General features: G+C 38.9%; 1 protein-coding gene across 1 annotated transcript; it reads right to left on the bottom strand.

Annotated features, from left to right (window-relative positions):
- Positions 1-11,721: 11,721 nt before the first annotated feature.
- Positions 11,722-24,908, bottom strand: LOC144632418 (single-strand DNA endonuclease ASTE1-like). The gene is made up of 3 exons (XM_078491067.1): positions 24,463-24,908; positions 21,482-22,779; positions 11,722-11,876 (listed from the first exon to the last, which is right to left on the bottom strand). Exons 1-3 carry the CDS (start codon positions 24,879-24,881, stop codon positions 11,821-11,823), a joined length of 1,773 nt encoding a protein of 590 aa, XP_078347193.1. The 5' UTR covers positions 24,882-24,908; the 3' UTR covers positions 11,722-11,820.
- Positions 24,909-25,286: the final 378 nt, after the last annotated feature.

The raw sequence follows: 25,286 nt of genomic DNA, 5'->3' as shown, positions 1-25,286 counted from the left end.
TAAATTAAATAACAAATATTAATAGTAACTTGCACTTTATCATTAACTGAGATTACGAAACGAATCGAAATTTAACGACAACCGACAAAGTAAGGAATTTTTAACCGACTACCGACATGTGGACCCCCCCATTCAGACCCTCATTTATGGTTTATTAATACAAATGACATTATTGAGATGATATGTTATGTGACAATGTTACGATGTATAATAAATTATTTGTGTTTCCTTAAGCCTGGTTCTCATATGATCGCCCCGATCGTTTCTATCGCATCGATCGTTTGCATGCAAATACTGAGACGATCGAAGCGATTGGAGGTTCTCATATGATCTTCCCGATCGCCTGGTATGAGCAAAGACCTACGAAAACAATCATTTTAGCCCTAGATCCAACACAATGGCAGCCTTCAATGAAATAGCAAACCTCGTGGCCTCCTATCTTCTCAGCTATTGCAGTTTTACGGCGAAGAAAGGAAAGAGAAGCCAGAAGGATAGAACACGGGCGATTCAAGCGATCGTCATCGCCCCAATCGCCGCAGACGTTAGCAATCATCTGTGTAATGTACTCATATAATCGCCCCGATCACAAGAAAACTTTTTGAAATGACAGAAACAATAGAAACGATCGGGGCGATTAATATATGAGAACCAGCCTTTAACGCTCTTAATGAATGTACGCGTGTTGTGGCTATACACACTCAGTGATATTCCATTGCAATTGTTTGCAGTCCGGTCCTCAATTCCTTTGAATTAAACCGACTGTGAATCACTTGTGGTGCCCACAAAACATTGAGGCAAAGAGCCAATAAAACTGTCAGCGAGTCAAATTTTCCCATGCATAGACGTCCACTCTAAGAAAAAATTAAGTGTACAGTTGTGAATATTTATTTTACCTTTTGTCAAAGTTTAACGTTTGCGATGCAACGCAACGAAAAGACCATCGGTTATACAGTTCTGTAAAAGAGAGTAAAGATTTAATTCAAATTCGTTTGTTCATGAAGCATCTTCGAGCCCCTTTATGATTAAACACAAAGCAAGCTATGATGCGTTTCCTTTCGGTGTGAGCACTGGCCGTGAAACACTGTTTATCCAAATTGCTGCAAGGCAAAAAAGCGAACGTGTGGCTAAAACTGGGAAACAACCATTGCTTCAAAACATCGGATGATAATGATATTAAGATTCAGTACAATATTCTTTTTTAACAAAAACCATCGTTTTTATCAGTGTTTTGCGAACGTGTAGTAATGATAATGATAACGTTTTTATCAGTGTTTTGCGAACGTGTAAGAGCTACATATACCTTATTCTTACTAATTTTCGCGCGTACTTAATTTCGCGAAATTTCGAGAGCCGAATTTCGCGAGTATTAATTTTCGCGATTGCAAGAAAAATTAGAGCAAAAGTGTATTAAATTTCGCGATTTTGTCAGTGTTTTATGGCTCAGCCGTCAAAGACTAAGGAACTACTAGACGTATACAGAGGACTTGTTCAATGTAACTACAAGGAGTCTGCAAACGGAAACTTTGATGACTGTACTAAAGAGGTTTTGGCCGATTTACAAGCTGAAGAAAACAGTTATCAGAAGAATGGTACTAGTCGAAAACAAGACGGAAATGTATTTTCAAGGATAAATAGTTGCAGTTCCAAACATTTAAAATTTTTACTGTATTGATATAAATTATAATATGCTATTAATTTTCGCGTGCTTAAATTTCGCGCCCCATGTTCTTTCGCGCGTATTAAACTTCGCGATTATTTTGAAATCGCGAAAATTAGTACTCGCAAAAATAAGTAAGAAAAAAAAAAAAACGGGGCGCGGGCACAAAAAAAAAAAACAACAATATAATCGGGCCCAGGCCCCGCCCGATTAATAAGGTACTCATTTTAATAATTCAACAAATTCGCGCACTGCCCATAAATGGTCAAAATGCTAACGTTATCTGTCATCCGTACATAACAGATATCCTGCGATATACGTAGGTTGCAAAGATTTGTCCAAAGTCTAGTAACGCGCTGCAAAATTACACTTTTTCTACCTTAATACATGAAATTTTCGCGACACGTTAATTTCGCGATTTTGAGGTGCGCATATTTTGCGACACTTAAATTTCACGATTTTGCGAAAATGTTGCATTTTAAATCACTTTAATTTCGCGTTTTTGAGTAAGACACAATTTAAATTTCCTTTGCAATATTATTTAACATGCCTTTGAATTAAATAAAACGACTTCATCAAAGGAACGATTACGCCAAAATTAACAAAAACGCAAGGGCGGGACTAAATCTCGGCAATAGCAACAACAGAGCAGTTCTCACAATGTCTACAAGTAGGGTAGGTCATGCTTGTACGTGTATGAGTAATTGTTCTTGAGCCAATTGACCGCAACACCATTTACCAAATTCCTTCCTACAGTGGTACTAAACTTATTCTTTCGTGATTGTTGACGTATGTGAGTCACTTGATTTTCGCGTCATGTTATGTTCGCGACACTTATTGTTCGCGTCACTTTAATTTCGCGATTTTTTTAGAGTCGCGAAATTCGCGAAATTAACGTGTCGCGAAAATTTCATGTAATAAGGTATTTGCAAAATGTGTTTCGTTGACAAATTGTTGAATAATAAAACAATTTTCCTGCTCAATCTTGCGTCTGATTTTAGCCAATTCGGCCTACGGCCTGGTCGGCTAAGTATCAGCGACATTCCGCGCGATTTTGCAGGATAATTGACAATTATTCCACGAGCGCGCGTTGGATATGAGATGGTAGATAGTCAACGAGGCGCGTAGCGCCGAGTTGGCTATAACGATCTCATATCCAACAAGCGCGAGTGGAATAATTGTTTTATTAAAAACGCCCAAAGAATTGCAATATTTGAGCTCCCCAGCTATTTTCGTTGACGCGTATCGGCTACCATATTTGTGGTCAATGGTATATGAGCTCATATACTATTGCCTGTTAACCAATCAAAACGCAGAAATTGCAATATACGATTGCTAGTTTTTTTAATAATTGTTAAATATTTGCGCCCAAAGCTCATGTCTTTTGAACTTTAACTAAAGCAACCTTAGATTTGTTGCAGTGCCAACTAAACAACGTCACACCGATATCGCCTCCGCGAGTATTCTGTGTAGTTTTATAAAAACAAAACGGTCTCAGCTTAACGGTCTTCCTTTGGCCGTTTCAAATGGAGGGTGCATATTGATACAGGTGAAATATTTCCCCAAAATTTATTTTATCGCGCATTTCAAAATCTCTGCCAATGAAATATATCAAAATGCAAAATGTTTAACAACCTTAGGGAACTTAAATGAAACTAGAATCCACAAAAGTGATTTCCTAAAATGACAAGTTGAGAGTTTTACACCCTTTATTGCCGAAGCGGGAGGCTGCAACATGAGCGGTCGCGCTTCGCACTTGTGTCACGCGCGTGTCACGTTCGTGTCACATGCGTGTCACATGCGTGTCTCACTGGCCTTGATCTCTTGTAAAAGCTGCGTAAAATCGGATATCTTTCAGGCTGCCATAATCCTTGCAAGTCCAAACGCAATCCTGTCACCTTAGTTCGTCCTTCTGTACAGACATAGCTCAATGTCTTTAGCGACTCTCAGGCCGCTCATTCAGACGTCAGTGACAATCAAACAAGTGTACCGAATAAATTTATTTTTCGTGCTATGTACTCTTGAGGCTGCTTTTTACTGGGCACAAGCACAAGCATAAACGCGTAAGAAAAAAGAAAATAAATCAAAAATTTCCCAGTGGGAAGAACAAGAAAATTTATCTATTTTTGCCTAAGAAATCGATACTTTAATTCACCAGGCCTTAGATTAAACGTAAGTTACAAACAAGAACAAACATGGAAAGAAATTCAGAAAGAGTCGAAACAACGAGGAAAAATCACGAATTTACTACATTTGACAGTCGTCATGTGACATCTTACAGTGTGATTAAGATGTAAACAACATGTAAAAATACTGTAAGCTTTAATTTACATGGTTTTTCCCCTTAAACAAGTTCTTGTCAAACCAGTGAAAAATATGTATTAAAATATTTGGAGTGAAACATGTAAATAATTAACAATTATTCCATGAGTGCGCGTTGGTTATGATAGCCAACGAGGAGCGTAGCGCCGAGTTGGCTATAACTATTTCATATCCAACAAGCGCGAGTAGAATAACTGTTTCATTACAAAAAACAAAGAATTGCAATATTTACTCTCCAGCTGTTCTCGCTGACACGTAGACCTACCATATTTGTGGTCTGCGGTATATAGGCTCATATACCATGGCCAGTAAACCAATTGAAACACATGAATTGCAGTAGACCATGTCTAGATTTTAATGATACAGAACATAATAGAATTTTTTTCAGAACAAAGACCACTGATCATGTAAACAACATGTCAATCTTTCCCATAAATACTGTAAAAAGCACGTAAAGCCATTAAATCTGGTAATTGTAAAATGACTTAATCCTATAACTAACATGTAAATTGAAAAGGGTAGGCCGTCTAGACCCTGTAAATAAATTTAAAAAGGTGCCTGTTTGGCGCCAAATGGCACCAAACTCAACTCCCATTTTTATGCAGACGACTTAATTATTTTATCACGATCAAAACTAGGATTGCAAAATTGTCTTAACAAGCTATCTTCATATTGCAACTCCTGAAATGGATGCTTAACATAAACCCTAAGAAAACCAAAATAATGATTTTTCAACGACTTACAAAACGATATGATTATGCTTTTTACGTAGGCAGTTCAAAAATAGACATTGTTCAAGACTATACCTATTTAGGGACTCGAATCTCATCTTCAGGAAATTTTACACTCTCACTTAACTTGAACACCCACGACAAAAAGCTCTTCGTGCTTTCTTTAGTCTAAGACGGCACACGGATTTCAATAAACTGAAATCTTCAATATGTAGCATGTAAAATTTTCGACTCAAAGATCTTGCCTTTGTGAAATCAGACTTTAAGTCGTCGGACCTTTCCCCAACTGAGAAAACTCACTTACAGTTTTGTAAACGATTAAACCTAGAAGTACATAACAAGGCATCCAATATTGCATGTAGAGCTGAACTTGGTAAATTCCCTCTGATCATTGATATAAATAAGAAGGTACTAAGTTGTCTAAATTACCTACACCAAAAGGATGAAAACTCCATAGTCAGTGTCTTTTGAGTTGGAATGCCTGTGTACTGTTATGCAGAATGAATCGAGCCAGATCGACTCCAAAATGCCCCCCGCTTGATTTTTGCAGGGTCAAGTGTTGGCCGGGAAACTGGTAGCCACAGATGGCCACGATTTCATGCAAAACAAGATGGCGTCGCAAACTGAGTTTAGAAACATTTTTGCTTGAAGAAAAGGGCTAAAAACGTTGGCCAAAATTGAAATTTTGCCGAAAATGTCATGGAAAACATTAGAGGATTATCATCCAAGATAGCAGAGTTGTCAGCCACTAAACGTCATAAAAAGAGTGGAAATCGAGTAAGTCGATGCGTAATTTCGTAAGGAGTTCGTTCGTAGGTAATCCAGCGTGTTTTCCTGCCATTATATGTTGCACAAAACTACAAATTGTTAGAATTACATGCAACGAGAGTGAGTATAATAAGGATTAAAATGGGGTTTTATCGCTTCTTTGAATTTGTGATATATAGGTTATTCCTAGAAATGCTAGACGTTTTGACGAGGAAATCGTCAAATGACGTGTGTCCTGTGCCTTGACAAATTTTTGCTGGGTTTGCAATTTTCGTTTCGATTCCAAAAATAAACTCAAAAACACTTGCAAAACACACGAAAAATAATTCATATTTTTTTAAATAATTCATATTTTCATTTAAAAATAGTTTGGACATGTCAAATCGCAACGTGAATGTTCAAGCCCTGAGCCAAACGCTTGAATATCAATTTAATGAACGATCGCCAGAAACATCAAAATTTGCGTGACCGTGACCTCCTTCTGGAACGATTTACCGACAAAAAAACGACAAAAAAAACAAAACGCCAGGCAGATTATGAACCGGGCCCAGGCCCCGCCCGGTTAATTATGTCTGTATTTTGAAGTACTTTGTGGAATTTTAAAATCGAAGTGAAAGTATTTCCAGAAGTTTGTGAAAGTTTAAAAGTCGTTTAGAGCCAAACGATAACAAGATAACAAGTCAAGTGAAATAAATAATTATTTTTGTGTACATAATCATTCATTTTATGTAGTGGATAAAATGATCACTAATCTCTAAATTGCTCTTGCATTGTGGCTTTGTTTATGCTTTGTGAGTTTCAAATGAAAGTGCCCGGAGCGACTTCAATTTTCTTTACATTTATTCTGATATCAATGAACTTTTGCTATTCCGGTCATTATTTCAGGTTATTTTTCTTCTTTGGCAAATAATCACGATGACGCCTTGTGTGATGAATCATTTGAGTGGCTTTGATAAGATAGCATTTATCCAAAGAAAAATGCTGCTTTATAATATCAAGAACTGCTACAGTCTACATTTTTCGCAGTTTATTAACCCCTTCTTATAAGATACATTCCAATTTATCCTGTCAAATTCACTATGGAGACAAATTATGTTCTTTTGGCTCGTCAAGCAATCTTTCTCACAAAACATTGCGTGATGAGCTTCCTCTCGCACCTATCCTCTTCGCGTTTAGTGAGGCATAAGGCATACTACTAGTAGGCCGACCATCTCGGTTTTTTGCCACTGCCTGCCTACCTTGGGTCTATTATACCTATAGGTCAAACGCACTCCCCTAATCTCCTCAACTGAATTAAGGAAAGAGTCCAACTAATTTTTGGAGGGGGTGGTCTAATTTAAAATATATTGGAGCTACCACTTAAAAACTTGCATAGGATGAAGTATTTTTATAAAATATTTCATTTTTCGGATTAATGAACTTTGCTGCTTGGTCACGTGACATACCACACCCAATTGTTGATATAAATTTCAATCCATTTTTACGAGAACTTGCAGATATAATGATTGATTAATTTTGATTTCTACAAATGGCTGTAACCATCAAGTTTAGTGATCTAAACGGGGATTTACAAATTTATTTTTTTTTGTCTTAATTACGTCTTTCCTTTGGAGAGGGACTGGGACTAGGAAAAAATAAGAAATAACGAAGAAACAATAAATATTTTTCAGAATCCCCGTTTAGAACGACGTATGGCCAGGTGAAGTAAAGGTTTTGAGAGAATAACCGATAAATTTCTAGTACGTTTACATCTCGTAACTTAACTGGTCACAACACTTACATTTTAGGGCGTGGTCAGTCACGTGACCACTTTAAGCTGAGCCAATCATCAGAAAGTTTGATTTCCCATCTAAACACACTATTAGAAGCCAAGTTTTTGAGAAAAAGACCGCATATAGTAGAAATGACCAAAACATCACAGAAATACTAGAGTCATTCCTTAATTCATTTTAGTCTGACTACTACTATTTATAGCCCTTCTACCTACTTAGATTTAACAAGAAGAAACCCATTAAGTAAAACATTAGTAAAACTGAGAATAAGCTGTCACAAACTTAGGATCGAAACAGGTAGATACGACAATATACCTCGCAATGAAAGACTATGAAACTTCTGCAATTGCGACAAAATTGAACGTGAACCTCACTTTTTGTTAGATTGCCCAGCTTATTCTCAGGTACGAGACATATTCTTCTCTAAAATAGAATTCAAACTCCCATGCATTTCTACGACTACTACCGCGCGAAACACATCTTATGAATTCCACTGACTACTTTGTAAACATTCAGATAATTTCACTTATCTCGGCATGCTTTGAATTGAGAGACAATCTCGTTACAATGATCACCACTTCGAATAGTTAAATGAACAATTATTGTTACTAATTCTTTTATTGTTATTTTTATTTTTTATCTGTTTACTTTATTTTATTTATTATTTTTTTTGTTATGTTATTTTCTACTTTACTAGATATCTTAGTTAATGAAATAATATGTAATCAAATTTAAGTAGCTTTTGCAATACTACCAAATTCCTATGTAGTCAAGCAAATAAAGCTTGTTGTTGTTGAAATAGGGGGCCTGTCTAGACCCTGTAAATAACATGGAAATTGAAGAAGGGAGCCTGTCTAGACCCTGTAAATAACATGGAAATTGAAGAAGAGAGCCTGTCTAGACCCTGTAAATAACATGGAAATTAAAGAAGGGAGCCTGTCTAGACCCTGTAAATAACATGGAAATTGAAGAAGGGAGCCTGTCTAGACCCTGTAAATAACATGGAAATTGAAGAAGGGAGCCTGTCTAGACCCTGTAAATAACATGGAAATTGAAGAAGGGAGCCTGTCTAGACCCTGTAAATAACATGGAAATTGAAGAAGGGAGCCTGTCTAGACCCTGTAAATAACATGGAAATTGAAGAAGGGAGCCTGTCTAGACCCTGTAAATAACATGGAAATTGAAGAAGGGAGCCTGTCTAGACCCTGTAAATAACATGGAAATTGAAGAAGGGAGCCTGTCTAGACCCTGTAAATCACATGGAAATTGAAGAAGGGAGCCTGTCTAGACCCTGTAAATAACATGGAAATTGAAGAAGGGAGCCTGTCTAGACCCTGTAAATAACATGGAAATTGAAGAAGGGAGCCTGTCTAGACCCTGTAAATAACATGGAAATTGAAGAAGGGAGCCTGTCTAGACCCTGTAAATAACATGGAAATTGAAGAAGGGAGCCTGTCTAGACCCTGTAAATAACATGGAAATTGAAGAAGGGAGCCTGTCTAGACCCTGTAAATCACATGGAAATTGAAGAAGGGAGCCTGTCTAGACCCTGTAAATAACATGGAAATTGAAGAAGGGAGCCTGTCTAGACCCTGTAAATAACATGGAAATTGAAAGAGGGACCTGTCTAGACCCTGTAAATAGCATGGAAATTGAAAGAGGGGGCCTGTCTAGACCCTGTAAATAACATGGAAATTGAAAGAAAGACCTGTCTAGACCCTGTAAATAACATGGAAATTGAAGAAGGGAGCCTGTCCAGACCCTGTTTTTCACGTCTGTTTCCAGAATGCTCGCATAATAAGGGTGTTTTTCGTGGCCAGTGGTTTCGGCATTCTCGTGTCACGTGATAACGTCACGTCAAAACGTCAAAAAAAGAATAATAATGGATGGTTAAGATTGGGGAAGATTGAGACGGATCACGTAAGACTAGCTTGAAACTGAAATTAAACTAATATTTGGAGATGTATCATCCGCGAGGTTTAAATCTTCTACGAATAAATTTCGCCTTATCGTTCTTCGTGCATGTTTTGCAATATTGCTAAGGGGTACGGGTTTTGTTGTCCCTCCCCCTCCGAAGACTGGTGGTGCATATTCCGCTGACCATAAAAGCTGTGGGCCGGAGGTTCATCTGCCTCACCCATTGACCATGCGCCAGAACTTGGGCGGCGGGTTGTAATATTCGGTGGGCTTCTTCTTCTTTCACTTCTATAACCCATCGGATCGTAAGAAGCTGCTGCCATATTTCCGGAGATGAATGAATTGGAAGGTGAACTGTAAGTCGAACGCGACAGCTCTTTCGGAGGCGATACACCCCTCGATGGTAGCGTAGATCGCGAGTGTCTGCTTTCACCTGCTGTGAAGTTCTTGCTGTGGCCTGGGCTTGCACACAGATTTAAGTTTTGAATCCTGGCAGTGATTTCGTCTTCTTCTAAATTGGCAGTAAAAAGTGCGTTTAAACAGAGAGTAAATCAACTTATCAATAATCACTGCCAAGTGGACATCTTACTCGATATTATTACGAGGGATTGCTTACTACTAAATCATCGGTTAACTCTTAATCACGGATTAACGTTAATTAGCAGTTGAGGCAGGAATTCGTTTCTGCAATATATTGAGGTCGATGGAGCATAAATGCCATATATGTGCGGCAGAGGAACAGAGAATCCCACGATGTAAAAATACAATACAAGACAGAAAGTAAAATATAATGAGCAGTTTTCGAGTTGACTCAGTTTCAACCCCTTTTCCAAAAAGCCTTGGTGCACAACAATTTAATTTTCAGGCTCATTGTCTCAGTTTCCAAAAAAGGTTGTGCATCAGACTCGAAACAAACATAAAAGGTATCTTTGAAATGAAACGTTCTTTTTCCTACCTTCTCTATCATTTGTTAATACATTCCAAAGTTTCTTGTAAAGAAAGCGATTTTCGGGGGATGGAAGCAAATCTTCTGGCTTACGACCTAAAACAGAAAGAAAACAAATAGAATTTCACTTAGTTTCCTTCGCACTTGCTAATTTCACTTGCTAATTTCAGTGAAGAAGCGAGACCACAGGGTTGACTGATTGACTGAATGAACGAACGAACGAATGAATGAATGAATGAATGAATGAATGAATGAATGAATGAATGAATGAATGAATGAATGAATGAATGAATGAATGAGAGAGAGAGCATTGGAGTTTTCCTGTTGGAAAAACTGTGTCGGACCTAATTAGAGGTGGTGGCACACTAGGCAATCCTGTTTCGTCCCACAAACGACTCTTTCCGTAGACTAACAAAACTAGTACTGTTGCAATAGAAAATTCATTTGCATAAATCGGAGGCGGTCCAGCGCTCAATCCCCTTTCCCGCTCCTTCCCTCCCAAATCACGTAGTTATCCGAAAGAGGACTTACCTCGATCTAGCTCGCTCTGCAGATAATGTGCAAGCCGTCCATTGAACGTCTTGTGAATACACGGTGTTTCTACGGGCTCAAGAAAAACAAAATTCAGGTGAATGGCATCTCTCAAAGCACACTGCCACTGAGCAAAGCTTTGTGCCGCTTGCAGATCAAACGGCTGTTCCATTTTGCTCTCGGTGTCTTCCAAATATTGCTTCCATGAGCCATCCTCTAGCTTAACGCAACTGCAGAGTAGAGCGGCGAGGTGATTCTTCTTCAACTTTGGCTTAGCGTTATTAGCGAGAAAACGAAGTGACGCTGCAATTAATTTATAATTATCCGGCAAAGACTTGATTTCATCTGTGTTTGAATCGAGCACATTTAACAATTTTTCGTCTTTTTGGAGACTTGAGATAGCACTCGCACTTTGGACCACGCCCTCTTGGTGTGGTGTCACATTTGACAGCTTCAGTGTCAAACCCTCCCTGTGCCATTCTTGAACCATCGTTATATTTCCTCCTCCGCTGTGAGCTGCAGCATCGTTTAAAATGCCATACGCGTACTGTCTCAGCAACTGCGAGCAGCAGTTTGCTGATACTTCCTGACAGTTTTCAACTTGAGCTTTGAGGAAAACTTTTCCCGCAGTTAAGCTGCTCATACAATTGGTAGAAAACTGTCCCTCGCGGAACCTGCGCAAAACCAACTCGTCGATTTCGTCGTCATTTTGAGTCCTGAGGAAGCTGCAAACCACGCCATCCTGGAAATAGCTCAATAAATTCGATTTTGTCTTCGTGTATTCTTGCATGGAATGCTCGACAGCTTGCTCTAGTTGACCTTTGTCATAACGCGATACCTCTCGGAAAACGCTCGTGAGCGGTACCATAGCGCCACCGGAGAGCACATTTGCGATGGCTGCAAATCTTTCTTCCTTTCTGCGCCAATGACCCTTCCCCATTGATGTGTGAATGCGACGAAGGGCCTGAAAAAATGGTTCCAATGCTTCGGCACTTACGTAATCATTCCCTGCTAGAGAGGCGAACAGTGGAAGCAATTCTTCATCAATTCGAAGGTGTGTTGCCAGTTTCCTCCGATGGAAAATTTTGGTTGTTAATCGAATAGAATTCCAATTAAGGGAAGAAAGTGGAATGTAGCCTGCTTTGATATTATAGATAAAGAAGTCGCTGTCGTTGCTTAAAGCAGGGCAGTTCCAAGCGTTGGCCAAGGAGGCGATTTCAGCATCTGCTTCACTGAAAAGAAACAAGAAGATTTTATCTCATTGAGGTGTAGAATACAGGCATGACGGGTAGGAAATGGGGAAGGAATTGATTTTCTTCCTTCTTGCCTTCCTTTATCTGTTACACGACCGGCCGGATTCTCCCTGCGGTGCGTGACACTCGAGCCGTACAGGATACATACTACTTAGTTACTAGCTGGCTACAATGACTGGTGATTTGAACTAAATATAATCCTTCTGTCTTTTGAAAGAAGAGAAAGATCTGGAAGTTTAAAAAAATAGTTCAGACAGGGCCATGGCGTACTCACGAAAATACAGTTTTTTATTATTATTTATAATAACAATCAACGTATTAGAATATTGTAGCTATGGTAGACACTCCCTCTAGTTTTTGGGCTGAAATCGTCGGGTAGTGACGTTGGGACTTCGCTCGTCAAAATTTTTCAAGATGGCGACTCCGTTTTGTTTGTTGAGAAAGAATTCCCCTTACTGGTCTTAGTTAATGGCGTATACATTTTCTTATATACCTGATTGAAGAAACGTTGACCATGTCAAAAGCATAAACAATGAACGATATGACCCAATGATATTCTGGGTAGACAGCATCGGTAAGCTTAGTTATATCCTTTTATTGATAATCGAGACACTTTCTTTCTTTAAGAGCCTAAGACGCATTATTTAAGCAATCTGTCTTATCATCGTGTTTATTCTGTCACAGAAAACGGTTATTTTTCCGATTTCCCATTAAACAATTGGGTCGTATCGTTCATGGTTTATGCTTTTCACTGTGGGTCAACGATTCTTCAATCAGGTATATACAGTGTAACCTCGATTAAACAAAGTGCCAAAGGACTGTGGAAATTTGTTCGTTATATCGAGAGTTCGTTATATCGAAAACAACCAAAATATCGTTATATCGAGGTATAGTTAATAATTAATTTTCAATAATGTTACGTTGTACTGGTCTGGATACGGATCTGAACCTCTCTCCGCGCGCTTTCGTTTCGATTCTCTCCAGGCTCCGCGCGCTTTAATACTTTTTACCTCTCCTCATTTCCCAGCCCGTACGAAACACGAAAGAGGCCTCTGCGGAAGAGAGAGGATCTGAACAGTTGCTAATAAACAATCGTTCTTTAATGTCTATACGAAGCTCTACATTGTCTCAGTACTAATCAAAAATTGAGACGCTAATAAAAGATTGCTTCCAATGAGGATTGTTTGTTTTGTCATCAGTAAAAATGCGTCCTCCATTTAAGATACCTTATTATAGGAAATTAACGCGTCATGAAATAAACGCGAATTTTAAACATTCGCGTTAATTTTAGTTAACGTTAATTTCCGCACCGTTAATTTCCATTATTTTGGCCCCAATTTCTCGTTGCAGTCCAGAAGTTCTTGACTCCAAGGAAAAAGCATTGTTTTATCTGCCACTATCATTGATGCTGCGAAGAACGCTCAAAGTGGGAAAAGTACCACGAACATTGTTTGCGTTTAAGATTATACGCCTGCAAGTGTTGAAATAAACTTGTTCCAGTTGTGTACGTCGCGTTAATTTCCTTCATTTTGAAAGTTTACCCCCTCTTTCGCGTTAATTTCCTTTATTGAGAAGTAATTTTTCCTTCAATTCGCGTTAATTTAAGTCGCGTTAATTTCGGGGTTAATTTCAAATACCTTAATTAACACAAGCGTTAATTTTCCAGGCCCGTAGGGTGGATTCTGTTGAGGGGGGTTCTTTTATTTTTTGGGAGGTATTCCTTAGCGCCGGAGGCGCTAACACGAGCGCCGAAGGCACAAGCCTCTATGGGGTCTAGGGGCATGCCCCCAGGAAATTTTGCAAATTTAGGTTCTCTCAAGTGCAATTTCCTGCATTTCTGCATTTCATTTCTGAGATGGGATGCATTTTCCTTCAATATTAGCTCTTCGAAAGGAATTTTAATTTTTAAAAAAATTCTAAAATGTTTAGAAATGAGTATGTGCATTTAGACGGTTTTCAAAACACAAATATTAAAATAACATGCAGAATGGATAAGTGGACAAGAAATTGAAAGAATGATGAATTATCTGACATGTCATAAAATTATGTATTTTAAAAACAACTACTGAACATGTTCCACGTCTTAGCAAGTACAGAATAGAGAGATTAAGCATGACGTTATACGGCAAACAGCAAACGCGAGCTTGCCTTTCATTTTGTTACCGTTATATGGAATTTTAAAATTAATCCCTCATAAAAATAGGGGAAAATCCCACATTCACGACAAACAAAAAACTACTCATTTCCGTTTACAAACGCCAAACGGCAGACTGCAGAAGTTAAATTGTTGCCGTTTGCGGGAAAAAATAAACGTTATTCTTAACCTCTCTAATATTTGTTTGTTCCCCGGGGTAATTCTATAATTTTCAGACATTTTGGTTAGGATTATTTTACAATGCTTACACACTGTCTTAGACTTGACCTGCGATCAGGCTTTTTTCCCTTAGTAGGGAGGGAGGGCATGATTTCAGGTTATCTTAGACTACTGAAGAGCTTTGTCCAGAAATCCACAAAACAATAAAATTAATGCGCATGCTTGCTTATCCAGCCAACCAACGCTAGTTCTAATTGCCGCGTGCGCCACGACAAGGATGGAAAGCAAAACGAACATCAATTAACCAATCCAAAACATTAGAACTTCTTATTATAGTGCCAAAATGTTGCGGCTTCCTCAGATAATCCTGACGAGGAAGGTAGTCGTCCATGTGATCGACCGGTCACAGTCTTTGGATTGTTTTGTCTATTTTTTTATTTTTTCAACTCCCCAAAAATGCCGACTTCAAAAATTTTAGGGGGTTCGTTCGAACCCCTCGGACCCCCCCACCCTACGGGCCTGATTTCCTATAATAAGGTATTCCTCAAAATGAACATGGTAACAAAACGTTAACATTTTTTAACACTATACTATTGCAGTAAATCTTCTTATCAGAATTCTTAATCAAAACATTCTTTCAGTGAGGATTGCCTCTGTTTTTTTTTCTTGTCATCCGTAAGAATGTATCGTCCATCCAAGAAAGTGAGCGCAGAAATTCTTGTTACAGGATTAAAGGAATTTCATCCTTGTTGGTCTGTTTCGCATTAATCTTTCGTACATAAACATGTTGACCTTTATTCACTATATCGAGGTATATTTTAAGTTTGGGTTTCTGGATTGTGTTCGTTCGTTATAGCGAGAATTTCGTTATAATATCGAGGTTCTGTCCTATACATTTTACTTAAATTATTGCCGGGCTAAAGAAAATCGTTCGTTATACTGAGGACTTCGTTATATAGAGGTTCGTTAAATCGAGGTTCCACTATACTATCTTCCACACACGAATGTTAGTCATGAATAGAATAAAGTATTGCCGTCAGTGCTTGTTACTTTCTGTTTATTTTATTACACCTTACCTATCACAAACAGCGAATTTTATTCCGCGATCCCTCAGCGCCTGTATAAACACCAGCTTCGACAAAAGCGGAAGTAGAAAGTCATCGCCGTCAGCTGATGTCAAATTCTCGGCTAAGACATGAGAAGTTTGAATCCTCCGTTTCGCCCTTTTCTTGTCCGTGTCCAACTTCTTGCCGCTTGAATCTTTTGCGCCATCGAGGATTACAAAGGATTCTACACCTTTAGAATCCAGCGCATCAAAAAACGAAAGTACAACGTTGTAAAACTCGTCATACTGGCCTCCATGTCGACATTCGAAGCCGTTGCTCCTGTAAAGATAGTTACATAAGCCGGATCCATCTATGATGAGCTTTGTGTCTTGAAGCTCGATCTGTGTCCAAAGAGTTTCGATATCGTCAATATAACTCGTAAGTCCGCGAACGCCCATCTTAAAGTTCTGAACTGAATCGTCCTTAAATCAGGAGTGGAAGCGGCAATAATGAATAATGAATAATGTTTTCAAGAAGTTGGCAAAACAAAGTGGTCCAGACGAGCCTACTCGATGGCAACCGATTAGTGCATCATTCACCTAATTCAATTAATCGTTTCGATTCAAAAACCATAAAACAAAAGCTTAACAAGCCAAGTATCACAACAAACCATGTGGGTTCTAAGCTCAGTTAATCAAGCAAATATTTGTAACAAGCATAACAACTTAGCCAAAATTTAACAAAATGCGTTTGAATAGCTCGAAAAGACTGCGTTAGGCATATCGGCTACAAAATCGAATGATTGTGAAAATGTAACGCAACATAAGAACATTTTTCACAGCAAATATACCTTCCTAATGTTTTAACAAGAATTCTGACTTCATAAAACTTGGGAGCTATATTTTACCTGTCAACTTCAAGACAGCTAGTGTTAAAGGATTGTTTTGAGTTATAGTGTTTTGAGGACGTTAATTAAAATTCAAACAGGTGTACAAATGAATTAACGTAAGTAGCAGTTTGGTTTTCTACAAAACAGGATATCTGTAATTTTAATTAAAAGTCAAAGGGATGTTAAATAAATAAACGACAGATGTTTTTTGTTAATCAGTCAAAAGATTAGTATTAACCAATCGCATCGCTCATATCGGCGAAATTTTCATGAAGATATAAAGTTGAAGCGTCTATTGAAATATTTTCTGAAATGAAAGTCGTTAAGAACCATAATACCACGCACTACTCGCCAACCCAAATTATTTTAAGCTGTATGGAACAAACTACAGCTAAGAAACGTAAGATTAACCTTTTTTATCGGAAACAAACAAGATTTTTAGTTTAATTTTGAATGCCGAGCATTCATTTCTACTCTACCGACGACGGAGTATCGTCAAACAGTTTCATCCTTCAGTTGGACTGAAACATGAAATATTCTAGTGGGCCCTAATAAGATGCAATTTAAAGGGGCTAGCCCACGGTATTTTAAGTAATTCTTTCTATTTTCATTAATTGTGAGTATCAAACTTCAAATTTATAGAGCAACACTCTTCTAACGCCAAAATTACGGCCACATAGCTAACAAGGATAATTTCCGAGCATTAAATCTGATATAAGTTACATAAGTTACCTTTTCCGCAAAAATCAGTCACATCAGTTCAACTGTTCCCTTCATCCTTTTTAGATCTTTTTAGTTTTAAGTATTCATTACGATTCATCAGTCGATGTACAATTAAAGCTTAGGCTGAAATTCGCTTCCCAGCTCAGTTAAAATTAATAAGGAAGTCGTGAACCCACCGAAAGAATTTGATTTATTTATATTTCCCTTTCAAGAGTCGATGCCTTATTCAAACCAAAGCTAAAACGCGTTTAATAATGATAAAAACTTTATTGAAGTGTCAGGGTAAGTATTTAGCTAAGAGAAGCTTATTGGGGACACTCTACTTCTTAAATATATATTTAAATTTACAATGTACAATTAGAGTGATTTCATTTATTTAATTTATTTTATTTCAGGGTAAGTATTTAGCTAAGAGAAGCTTATTGGGGACACTCTACTTCTTAACAATATATTCAAATTTACAATGTACAATTAGAGTGATTTCATTTATTTAACCCGTGAAACAATATCTACCATTTTGTTCGTAATAGTCAAAAGGAAACAAAAGAAAACAAGGGAATTTGTGTGTAACAGTATCTAAAAGTGTAATAACTATTTCACGGGTTTACTGAAATCACTCTAAAAATGCGAAATTAAAAAAAATTAATTGGGGACAATCTACTAATTAACCATATACAGTCGAAGCTCTCTTAACGGACACTCCCGTAAGCGGACAGCTCTACTTACGGCCGCCTTGTCTAAAACCGCGTTTTAACTCCCATACAAACTCTGTATTTTTACATTCCCGTAAGCGGACATTCCCGTAAGCGGCCGCGGATGCTTTCAGAGATTACGACTTAGACTTTTTCTTTGTTTTTAAGCTCCCGTAAGCGGACAGCCCAAAGAAAATCCTATTAACAACCTCTGTATCTTATTTTTATAAATAAACTTCGCATCGCCATTCGTCACATTGATTTTACAGTAATTACAGTACCATATTTCAGTGTTTGTTTTGTCGTCATCCACGTCCGTTCGGTTATTGTTAGCTGGGCAAGCTCCCGTAACCGGCCATCTTTCCCCTACACCTCTAGTGGCCGCTTACAAGAACCATTCTCGTAAGCGGCCAGCTCCAGTTACGGATACTTTTTTCGTGTCCCGAGGGTGTCCGCTTACGAGAGCTTCGACTGTATTAAAATTTACTTTGTACAATTGAAAATGCAATAGTTTACTATATTAAAAATTAGGAGGAATAAATAAGAATAATTTAAAGGTCATTTTAGCTTCGTAACTGATGAGTCCATCATCGGGGTTCCAAGTTGATGATTTCCTTTACTTTCTTAAAGTGCACCTAACCCCCGAAACAATACTTTCAAAATTGATTGTACATGAGTTAGAGAGTTGAATGGTTAAATATTCCTTCATCTCAATGTTGCGTTTTTAAGTTATGAAGGTTTATTTTTCCAATATGTTAATGAGTATGACGTCTACCCAGGCTTTTAAGCATACTTGTTTTGCTTATATCATTATTTACTCGCCATTACCAGACACCAAATTTACAATAAAAATTGTGGAAATTGCGAGTATTATGATAATGCTTTTTAAATACTGCTTGTGTGAACCAGTCAAAATCTGTATATTGAATGAAGACTGGGTGGACGTCATACTCATTAACATATTGGAAAAATAAACCTTCATAACTTAAAAACGCAACATTGAGATGAAGAAATATTTAACCATTCAACTCTCTAACTCATGTACAATCAATTTTGAAAGTATTGTTTCGGGCCGGGTTAGGTGCACTTTAACAACAAACAACAATGTATTGTTCCTGTACGGCGAATTTAGAGTTTCATCACTCTTGGGAGGTTGAATATACTTGGTTGAATAGGTAGAATATACTATTTTGTCTGTAAATCGCTGACATAAAAAAGAAATAGACATAGAGTTTGACTGAGGGCGGAGGGTGAGACAGGAGTCTCATTTCAGGCTATTATTTAAATAATAACTACCTCTTCAATTTTCCATAAACATTCACGCCCGATAGCACCAACAATAGAAATCTAGAAAAATGCGCATATGAAAAGGGGCAAATATATCTGAAGTCATTTGTGTAATGTACAAAGTTACTTTCAAACCGAAGAAAGCCTCAAAATAATATATTACTAAGGCAGAAAAACACCCACAAGGAAATAATAAACCAAAAAGGAATGATAACTAAGCTAGAGACTGGGGATGAGAATAACTCGAAACTAAGTTTAGGGTTTTTCTTGAAGATGTGCCATTTTTAATTAGGTACTTCGGACAGATTTCCCCTTGCCGTTCTTCGTACAGCTTGAGTTTGACATCAAGACGACAGGGCTCACTCGGAATATTTCGGAATATTGTTTAAACACATAACGGCAGCTTTTGCAAACCCGCGGTCCATTTGCAATTTCAGTTTTCGCGCGGAATCAAAATGTGGACACTGTAAATAAACAACAAATATTGCAAATAGAACATAAATTTGTTAAAAATCCCAACTGGCAGGAGGCTGACCAGGTCCCAGTTGTTCGAAAGCTGGATAACACTATCCACCGGATAAATCGCTATCCAGCGGGTAAGTGTTAGCAAAACATAGTAGGCTTTCCATTGAATAGTGATTTATCCGGTTGATAGCGTTATCCAGCCTTCGAACAACCGGGGCCAGTTGGCTATTTACAAAGCGTGGACGAGTAGAATTCGGGACCACCAAACACAAATCCACCAAGCGGTAGGGCGGAGGATTTGAACCCGGGAACTCCGGATTACAAGTCCCGAGCCCTAACTACTACTTTTTTTTTCTTTTTTTATTGATGAGCACACCTCAACAGTCACTTCACTACCTCTTCACTGCAGTCCCCCTCTGTGGTGGCCACACTTCTGCGCGTCATCGCGATTCCTCGTCGCGTCCCCGGGGAGCGATTCCGACCATCCGCCCCATTCTCCTCCGCGTTCTGACTCGTCATTTTCAGGGTGGACATCTCCCCTTCATCTCGGCGCTCGTGGGAGTCCACGACATTGTTTTCGTTTGTCGCCAGTCTGTTCCGTGTGTCGTCGTTCCTTCTTGTGTTCCCCCTCTTCCGTTTCCTTGTTCCCTCTCCGTGTCGCGTCTCTCCAGCGTTTTCCTTGTTCACTCATCACTGTTCCTTCTCACTTCATTTTAGTTTGGCGACTGTAAAGCTACATGCAACTACTAGGCCATGCTGGTCTCCTACTTTAGAGCGGTTTTCGCTTGAGTGTCGAAAGAAATTTGTATTTGCCTCGGTTTTCTTTTACTACTTAGTGATTGGTTAAAAAATCTCGCGTCACTTCTCATCCAATCAGCAGTAAAGTCAAAACCAATCATGATTCGCTCACACGCGTTTTCCCGCGTTTTGCGTCGGCATGTATTTACTTCCAGTTTTGATTAGTTCATGGTATTGTCTGTATCTTATGACTGGCCAAAGTGATTACTTTAGTTTGGTATTGCGACCTCAGTTGAAAACCGCTCTATTTACTGTACGCTGGATCAGATAAATATTCGAACAAGAGCCACTATCCCACCGACACAAAATCCCACAAATAGGCAAATCAAACATAGAACGTTGACCGGTTTTTTCTTATTGGTCAACTTTTCTGTTAAGCCTTCGGTTACTGCATTGTAAAGTTGTCTGTAAAACGACTCGTTTTCGGACAGATCGATGCAGTGCTGCTGGCCTACGACCTGAAAAAGAAAAGTCGAATAGTTTGGGTTATGTTTTCTTATGCGATTGGATGATGAGTTGCTTGTTAAAGCATTTTACAAGAAAAATTAGTAATAACGTTAAAACTGTTAATCGACGTTCATGTATCGAACATCATTTTCAAGAATAAAATGTTTGTAAGTGTTCAAGTTGTTTTAAAAGAGTTGAGTTCAGTTGAACACTTACCAAACATTTTTAATCTTGAAAACGATGTTCGATACATCGAAACGTCGATTAACAGTTTTAACGTTATTACTATTTTTTTATTTTTTATCTCATGGCGAAAAGAAGTAACGATTTTACTCTCGAATGAAACCGCGAACGAACAAGCAAACAAATGAACGAATGCTTTCAATCGCCAGTATAAGATACAGTGGAACCCCGTTAATACGGCCACCAACGGGCCATGGGAATTTGGCCGTATATAAACGAGGTAGGGTCAAATTTCATGACTGGTCTCCTCCCGGGATCTACTTCAAGTAACGAAACTATTGCACTTCTAAACAACTATTCTAAAATAAAAAAACGACTGCAGATAAACAGTTATTTTAAAACTAATAAAGATGCAATCAGCACATATACAATATTATAGAAAAATGAACATAACTGTATTGAAAAATGGGTATTTGGTTCGAGTGGCCGTATTAACGGGGTAAAATTATAAAGGATTATACAAGTTTGGATTTCACAATGTGGTCGCTGGCCTTATACCGCATTAACGGGGTTCTATTATAAGAAAATGTATGGGCGCTACGCCGGGACAAACAAAAGTGGCAGTGATAACAAGGTGAGGTTCCACTGTAGCAGCAAGAAACCTCCAAATGGACACACTATTTAAATACTAACAATTTAAAATTAGTTCGTGTGAACCCGAACTGGACGTTTAGACATACCTTCCACACCTTCATTCAGTTCTTCCCGCAGACAATGCACCAATCGCCCATTGAACGTCTTGTGAATACAGGGTGTAGCTAGGGGTTCAAGCAAAATAAAATTAAGATCAATGGCGTCTCTCAAAACACACTGCCACTGACAAAAGCTGTGTGCCGCTTTCCGATCAAGTTTGGATGGTTTTCTATTCACAGCGCTCTCTATCCGTTCGACTGAATCTTCTTCCAAGGTAACACAACAGCAGAGCAAGGCGATGAGGTGGTTCTCCTCTAACATTGGCTGAGCATTGTTAACGAGAAAACGAAGTGACGCTGCAATTAATTTAAACTTCTTCGGCAACAACTTGATGTGAGCTGTGTTTGAATCGAGCGCATCCAACAAAGCCAACACTCGATATTTCTTATTCAGGCGTGGGATGAGACTCGCACTTAAGACCATGCCCTCTTGATCATGATTAGGTGACTCATTTCCTGGCTTTACTATCAAATAGATTTTGTCCGAGAGAATGGGTGGCACATTTGTCGGCCGGACCATCATTCCCTCTCTGTTCCATTCTTCGACCATCGTAATATTTCCTTCCCCGTTGTGAGCTGCAGCATCGTTTAAAATGCCATACGCGTACTGTCTCAGCAATCGCGAGCAGTAGTTTGCAGATACTTCCTGACAGTTTTCAACTTGAGCTTTGAGGAAAACTTTTCCCGCAGTTAAGCCGCTCATACAATTGGTAGAAAACTGCCCCTCACGAAACCTGCGCAAAACCCACTCGTAGATTTCGCGGTCATTTTGAGTCCTGAGAGAGCTACAAACCACGCCATCCTGGAAATAGGGAAATAAATTCGATTCTTTCTTCGTGTATTCTTGCAGGGAATGCCCAACAGCTTCCTCCAGTTGACCTCCGTCATAACGCGATACCTCTCGGAAAACACTCTCGACAGTTTCTATAGCGTCGTCGGAGAGCACATTTGCGATGGTTGCAAATCTTCCCTCCTTTCTGCTCAAATGATCTATCCCCGTTAGTGTTTGAATGCGACGAAAAAACGGTTCCAATGCATCGTCACCGCTCACGTAATCATTTCCTGCTAGAGAGGCGAACAGAGGAAGCAATTCTTCGTGAATTTGAAAGTGTGATGCCAGTTTCCTCCGGTGGAAAATTTTGCTGGGTAATCGAACAGACTTCCAATTAAGGGAAAAAAGTGGAATGTAGCCTGCCTCAATATCAAAGATAAAGAAGTCACTGTCGTTGCTTAAAACAGGGCAGTTCCAAGCGTTGGCTAAGATGGCGATTTCAGCACCCGCTTCACTGAAAAGAAACAAGAAGATTTTATGTCATTGAGAATACAGGCAAGTTAACTTTTCTACAGTCGTTATTCGAGTAGCCTACAAGGAAAGAAGGGATGGGTAAGGATTTGGTTTTCTTCCTTCTTGCCTCCCTTTATCAGTTGCACGACTGACCGGTGACCGGACCGATGATTTTTCTGCGGTGCCTGACACCCCAACTGTACAAAATACATTTATTTTCAAACTAGCTTGCTACAATAACAGGTGATTTGAACTTAATATAATCTTTTTTAAAAAAAAAAAAAAAAGAACATAATTGCCTGGAAATTTAAAAAAATAGTTTAGACAGGGCCATGGCGTACTTTACGAAAATACAGTTTTTTGATCCATGACTCTCTTTGATTCAAAGACTGTCGTGCCTCATCTAAAGGTCCTAAAGAACAAGAACACAAAATTCTACGGTGGAATCCCTAGTTCTCGATCCTTCAAGGGAAATGAAAATTGTGCTAAGAAATCAAGGGTAAAATTGTAGTGTTTGACTTAGTGGAGCAAATCCAAGGATAACGACGTTTGGTCAACGCAAAGGATATGTTACTGTTCTATATAACATGCATCCGCCCTGTTTTAGAGTACGCATGCCCAGTTTTCCATAATGCGTTTCCACAGTACCTATTTTATGACATGGAAAGACTGCAAAAGCGCGCGCTGCGGATAATTTATCCCTACCTACCCTATGCGGAGGCTATAGTAGCTGCTGGCATCACTTCACTGTATGAGAAAACAGGCATTGAGTGAAATTTTATTCGATCAAATTCTGGGAGATCCAAGCCACAAGCTACATGAACTGCTGCCGCCACGTAACGAGTCCACTTCCTGCACACGAACACGGAGATACTTTGAGTAACCGATTTGTAAGACACGAAGGTTTAGAACCACTTTCATTATGAATCATATTTTAATTATAAATAGTTTGTAATACTTTGCCTTGTATATACGATTATCATTGTACAGTTGTAAAGTAGTTCGCAATTCAGCTGCTCCGGCGGCTGCAATGAGTTTACTAATAAAACATCTATCTGTTTATCTTGGCTCAAGGTATTGCCAGATAAGAGGAACCAAGAGATCAAGGATTTCACTTTATTCTTCCCTTTCAGTTTTTTTAAAGAGGGGCCTAATGAGGTAACATGAGAACGTGGATTTGCGCAAATTTTCACTGGGAAAAAAGGGATTATGGTTACTTGGACTGGGAATAACGAACAAAAAACAATGGGACTGGGATTTGGGAAAATTTGGGAAACAATAGGCTGGGAAATGGAATTTGGGCAAAATTTGGGCTGAGTATATGGGATTTATATCCCCCCCCCCCCCCCCCTTTCAGGACCCTTTTCATAATAAACATCTACCTATTAGTTGTAGCTATGGTAGACTGTAAATACTCCCTAGCCTCTGTTTTTGCGCCGACATAGTCGGGTAGTCATCAATCGTCGAGTTGCCATCTGGAATAATTTCCCGGGAGAGACCAACATTTCGCTTGCCAAATTATTCAAGATGGCGACTCCGTTTTGTCTATTTTGGAACGGACTTAAATTTCTGATATATACATTTTCTTCCATACTATCCTTCACATGCGAACGCAGTCATGACTGACAAAACGAAATCATGCCGTCAGTGCTTGTTACTTTCTGTTTATTTTATTACACCTTACCTATCACAAACAGCGAATTTTATTCCGCGATCTCTCAGCGCCTGTATAAACACCAGCTTCGACAAAAGCGGAGGTAAGAAATCAGTTGATAAAGAATGGTAGGCTAATTTATCAGAAGTTTCGATCATCTCCTTTGCCCTTTTCTTGTCCGTGTCCAACTTTTTGCCACTTGAATCTTGTGCGCCATCGAGGATAACAAAGGATTCTACGCCTTTAGAATCCAGCGCATCGAAAAACGAAAGTACAACGTTGTAAAACTCGTAATATTGGCCTCCATATCGAGAGTCGAAGTCGCTGCTCTCGTAAAGATAGTTACATAAACTAGATCCGTCTATAATGAGTTTTGTGCGTCGCAGCTCGATCTGTGTCCAAAGAGTTTCGATATCGTTAATATAATTGATAAGTCCGCGAACGCCCATCTCAAAATTCTGAACTGAATCGTCTCAACCGGCAGGCGACGGCAGGTGGAGCAAATGCAACTGTCAAGTAACCTCGTTTCCAGGCGGACACTGGGAGTGGGGGAGGAGGTTGAGGGGGAGGAGGTTTTGGATTTCCAAATTTTTTATACTTGGATTTCCATTCCTGCAATTCTGCTCCCAAGAGCAGAATAGCCGGAATTTATGCCGGAATTTATTTTTATTCCAGCATATTCCCAAACGAACGCACCCTAAAACATGAGAATGCGCCAAAAGCATTCAACTACTACACAATGCATGGTACTGAGTGGACCAGAGGAGCCCACTTGATGGCAACCTATTACCACGCCGTTATTGAGGTATATTTTATCTGTCAATTTCAAAACAGCTGTAGCAGTTTGTTTTTCT

The sequence above is a fragment of the Oculina patagonica genome, chromosome 12 (assembly GCF_052425735.1).
Source record: "Oculina patagonica isolate OP01 chromosome 12, crgOcupat, whole genome shotgun sequence".
In the NCBI taxonomy this organism is placed as follows: domain Eukaryota; kingdom Metazoa; phylum Cnidaria; class Anthozoa; order Scleractinia; family Oculinidae; genus Oculina; species Oculina patagonica.
This window is presented reverse-complemented; position numbering and strand designations above follow the sequence as displayed.

What these genes read in the sequence shown, in the direction of transcription:
- LOC144632418 (XM_078491067.1), bottom strand. Translation starts at nt 24,881, where the DNA reads ATGGGCGTTCGCGGACTTATCAATTATATTAACGATATCGAAACTCTT. An exon ending in AAATTCGCTGTTTGTGATAG is followed by an intron (nt 22,780 to 24,462) that starts GTAAGGTGTAAT and finishes GTTTCTTTTCAG; the next exon opens with TGAAGCGGGTGCTGAAATCG. An exon ending in ACTGAATGAAGGTGTGGAAG is followed by an intron (nt 11,877 to 21,481) that starts GTATGTCTAAAC and finishes GTTTCTTTTCAG; the next exon opens with TGAAGCAGATGCTGAAATCG.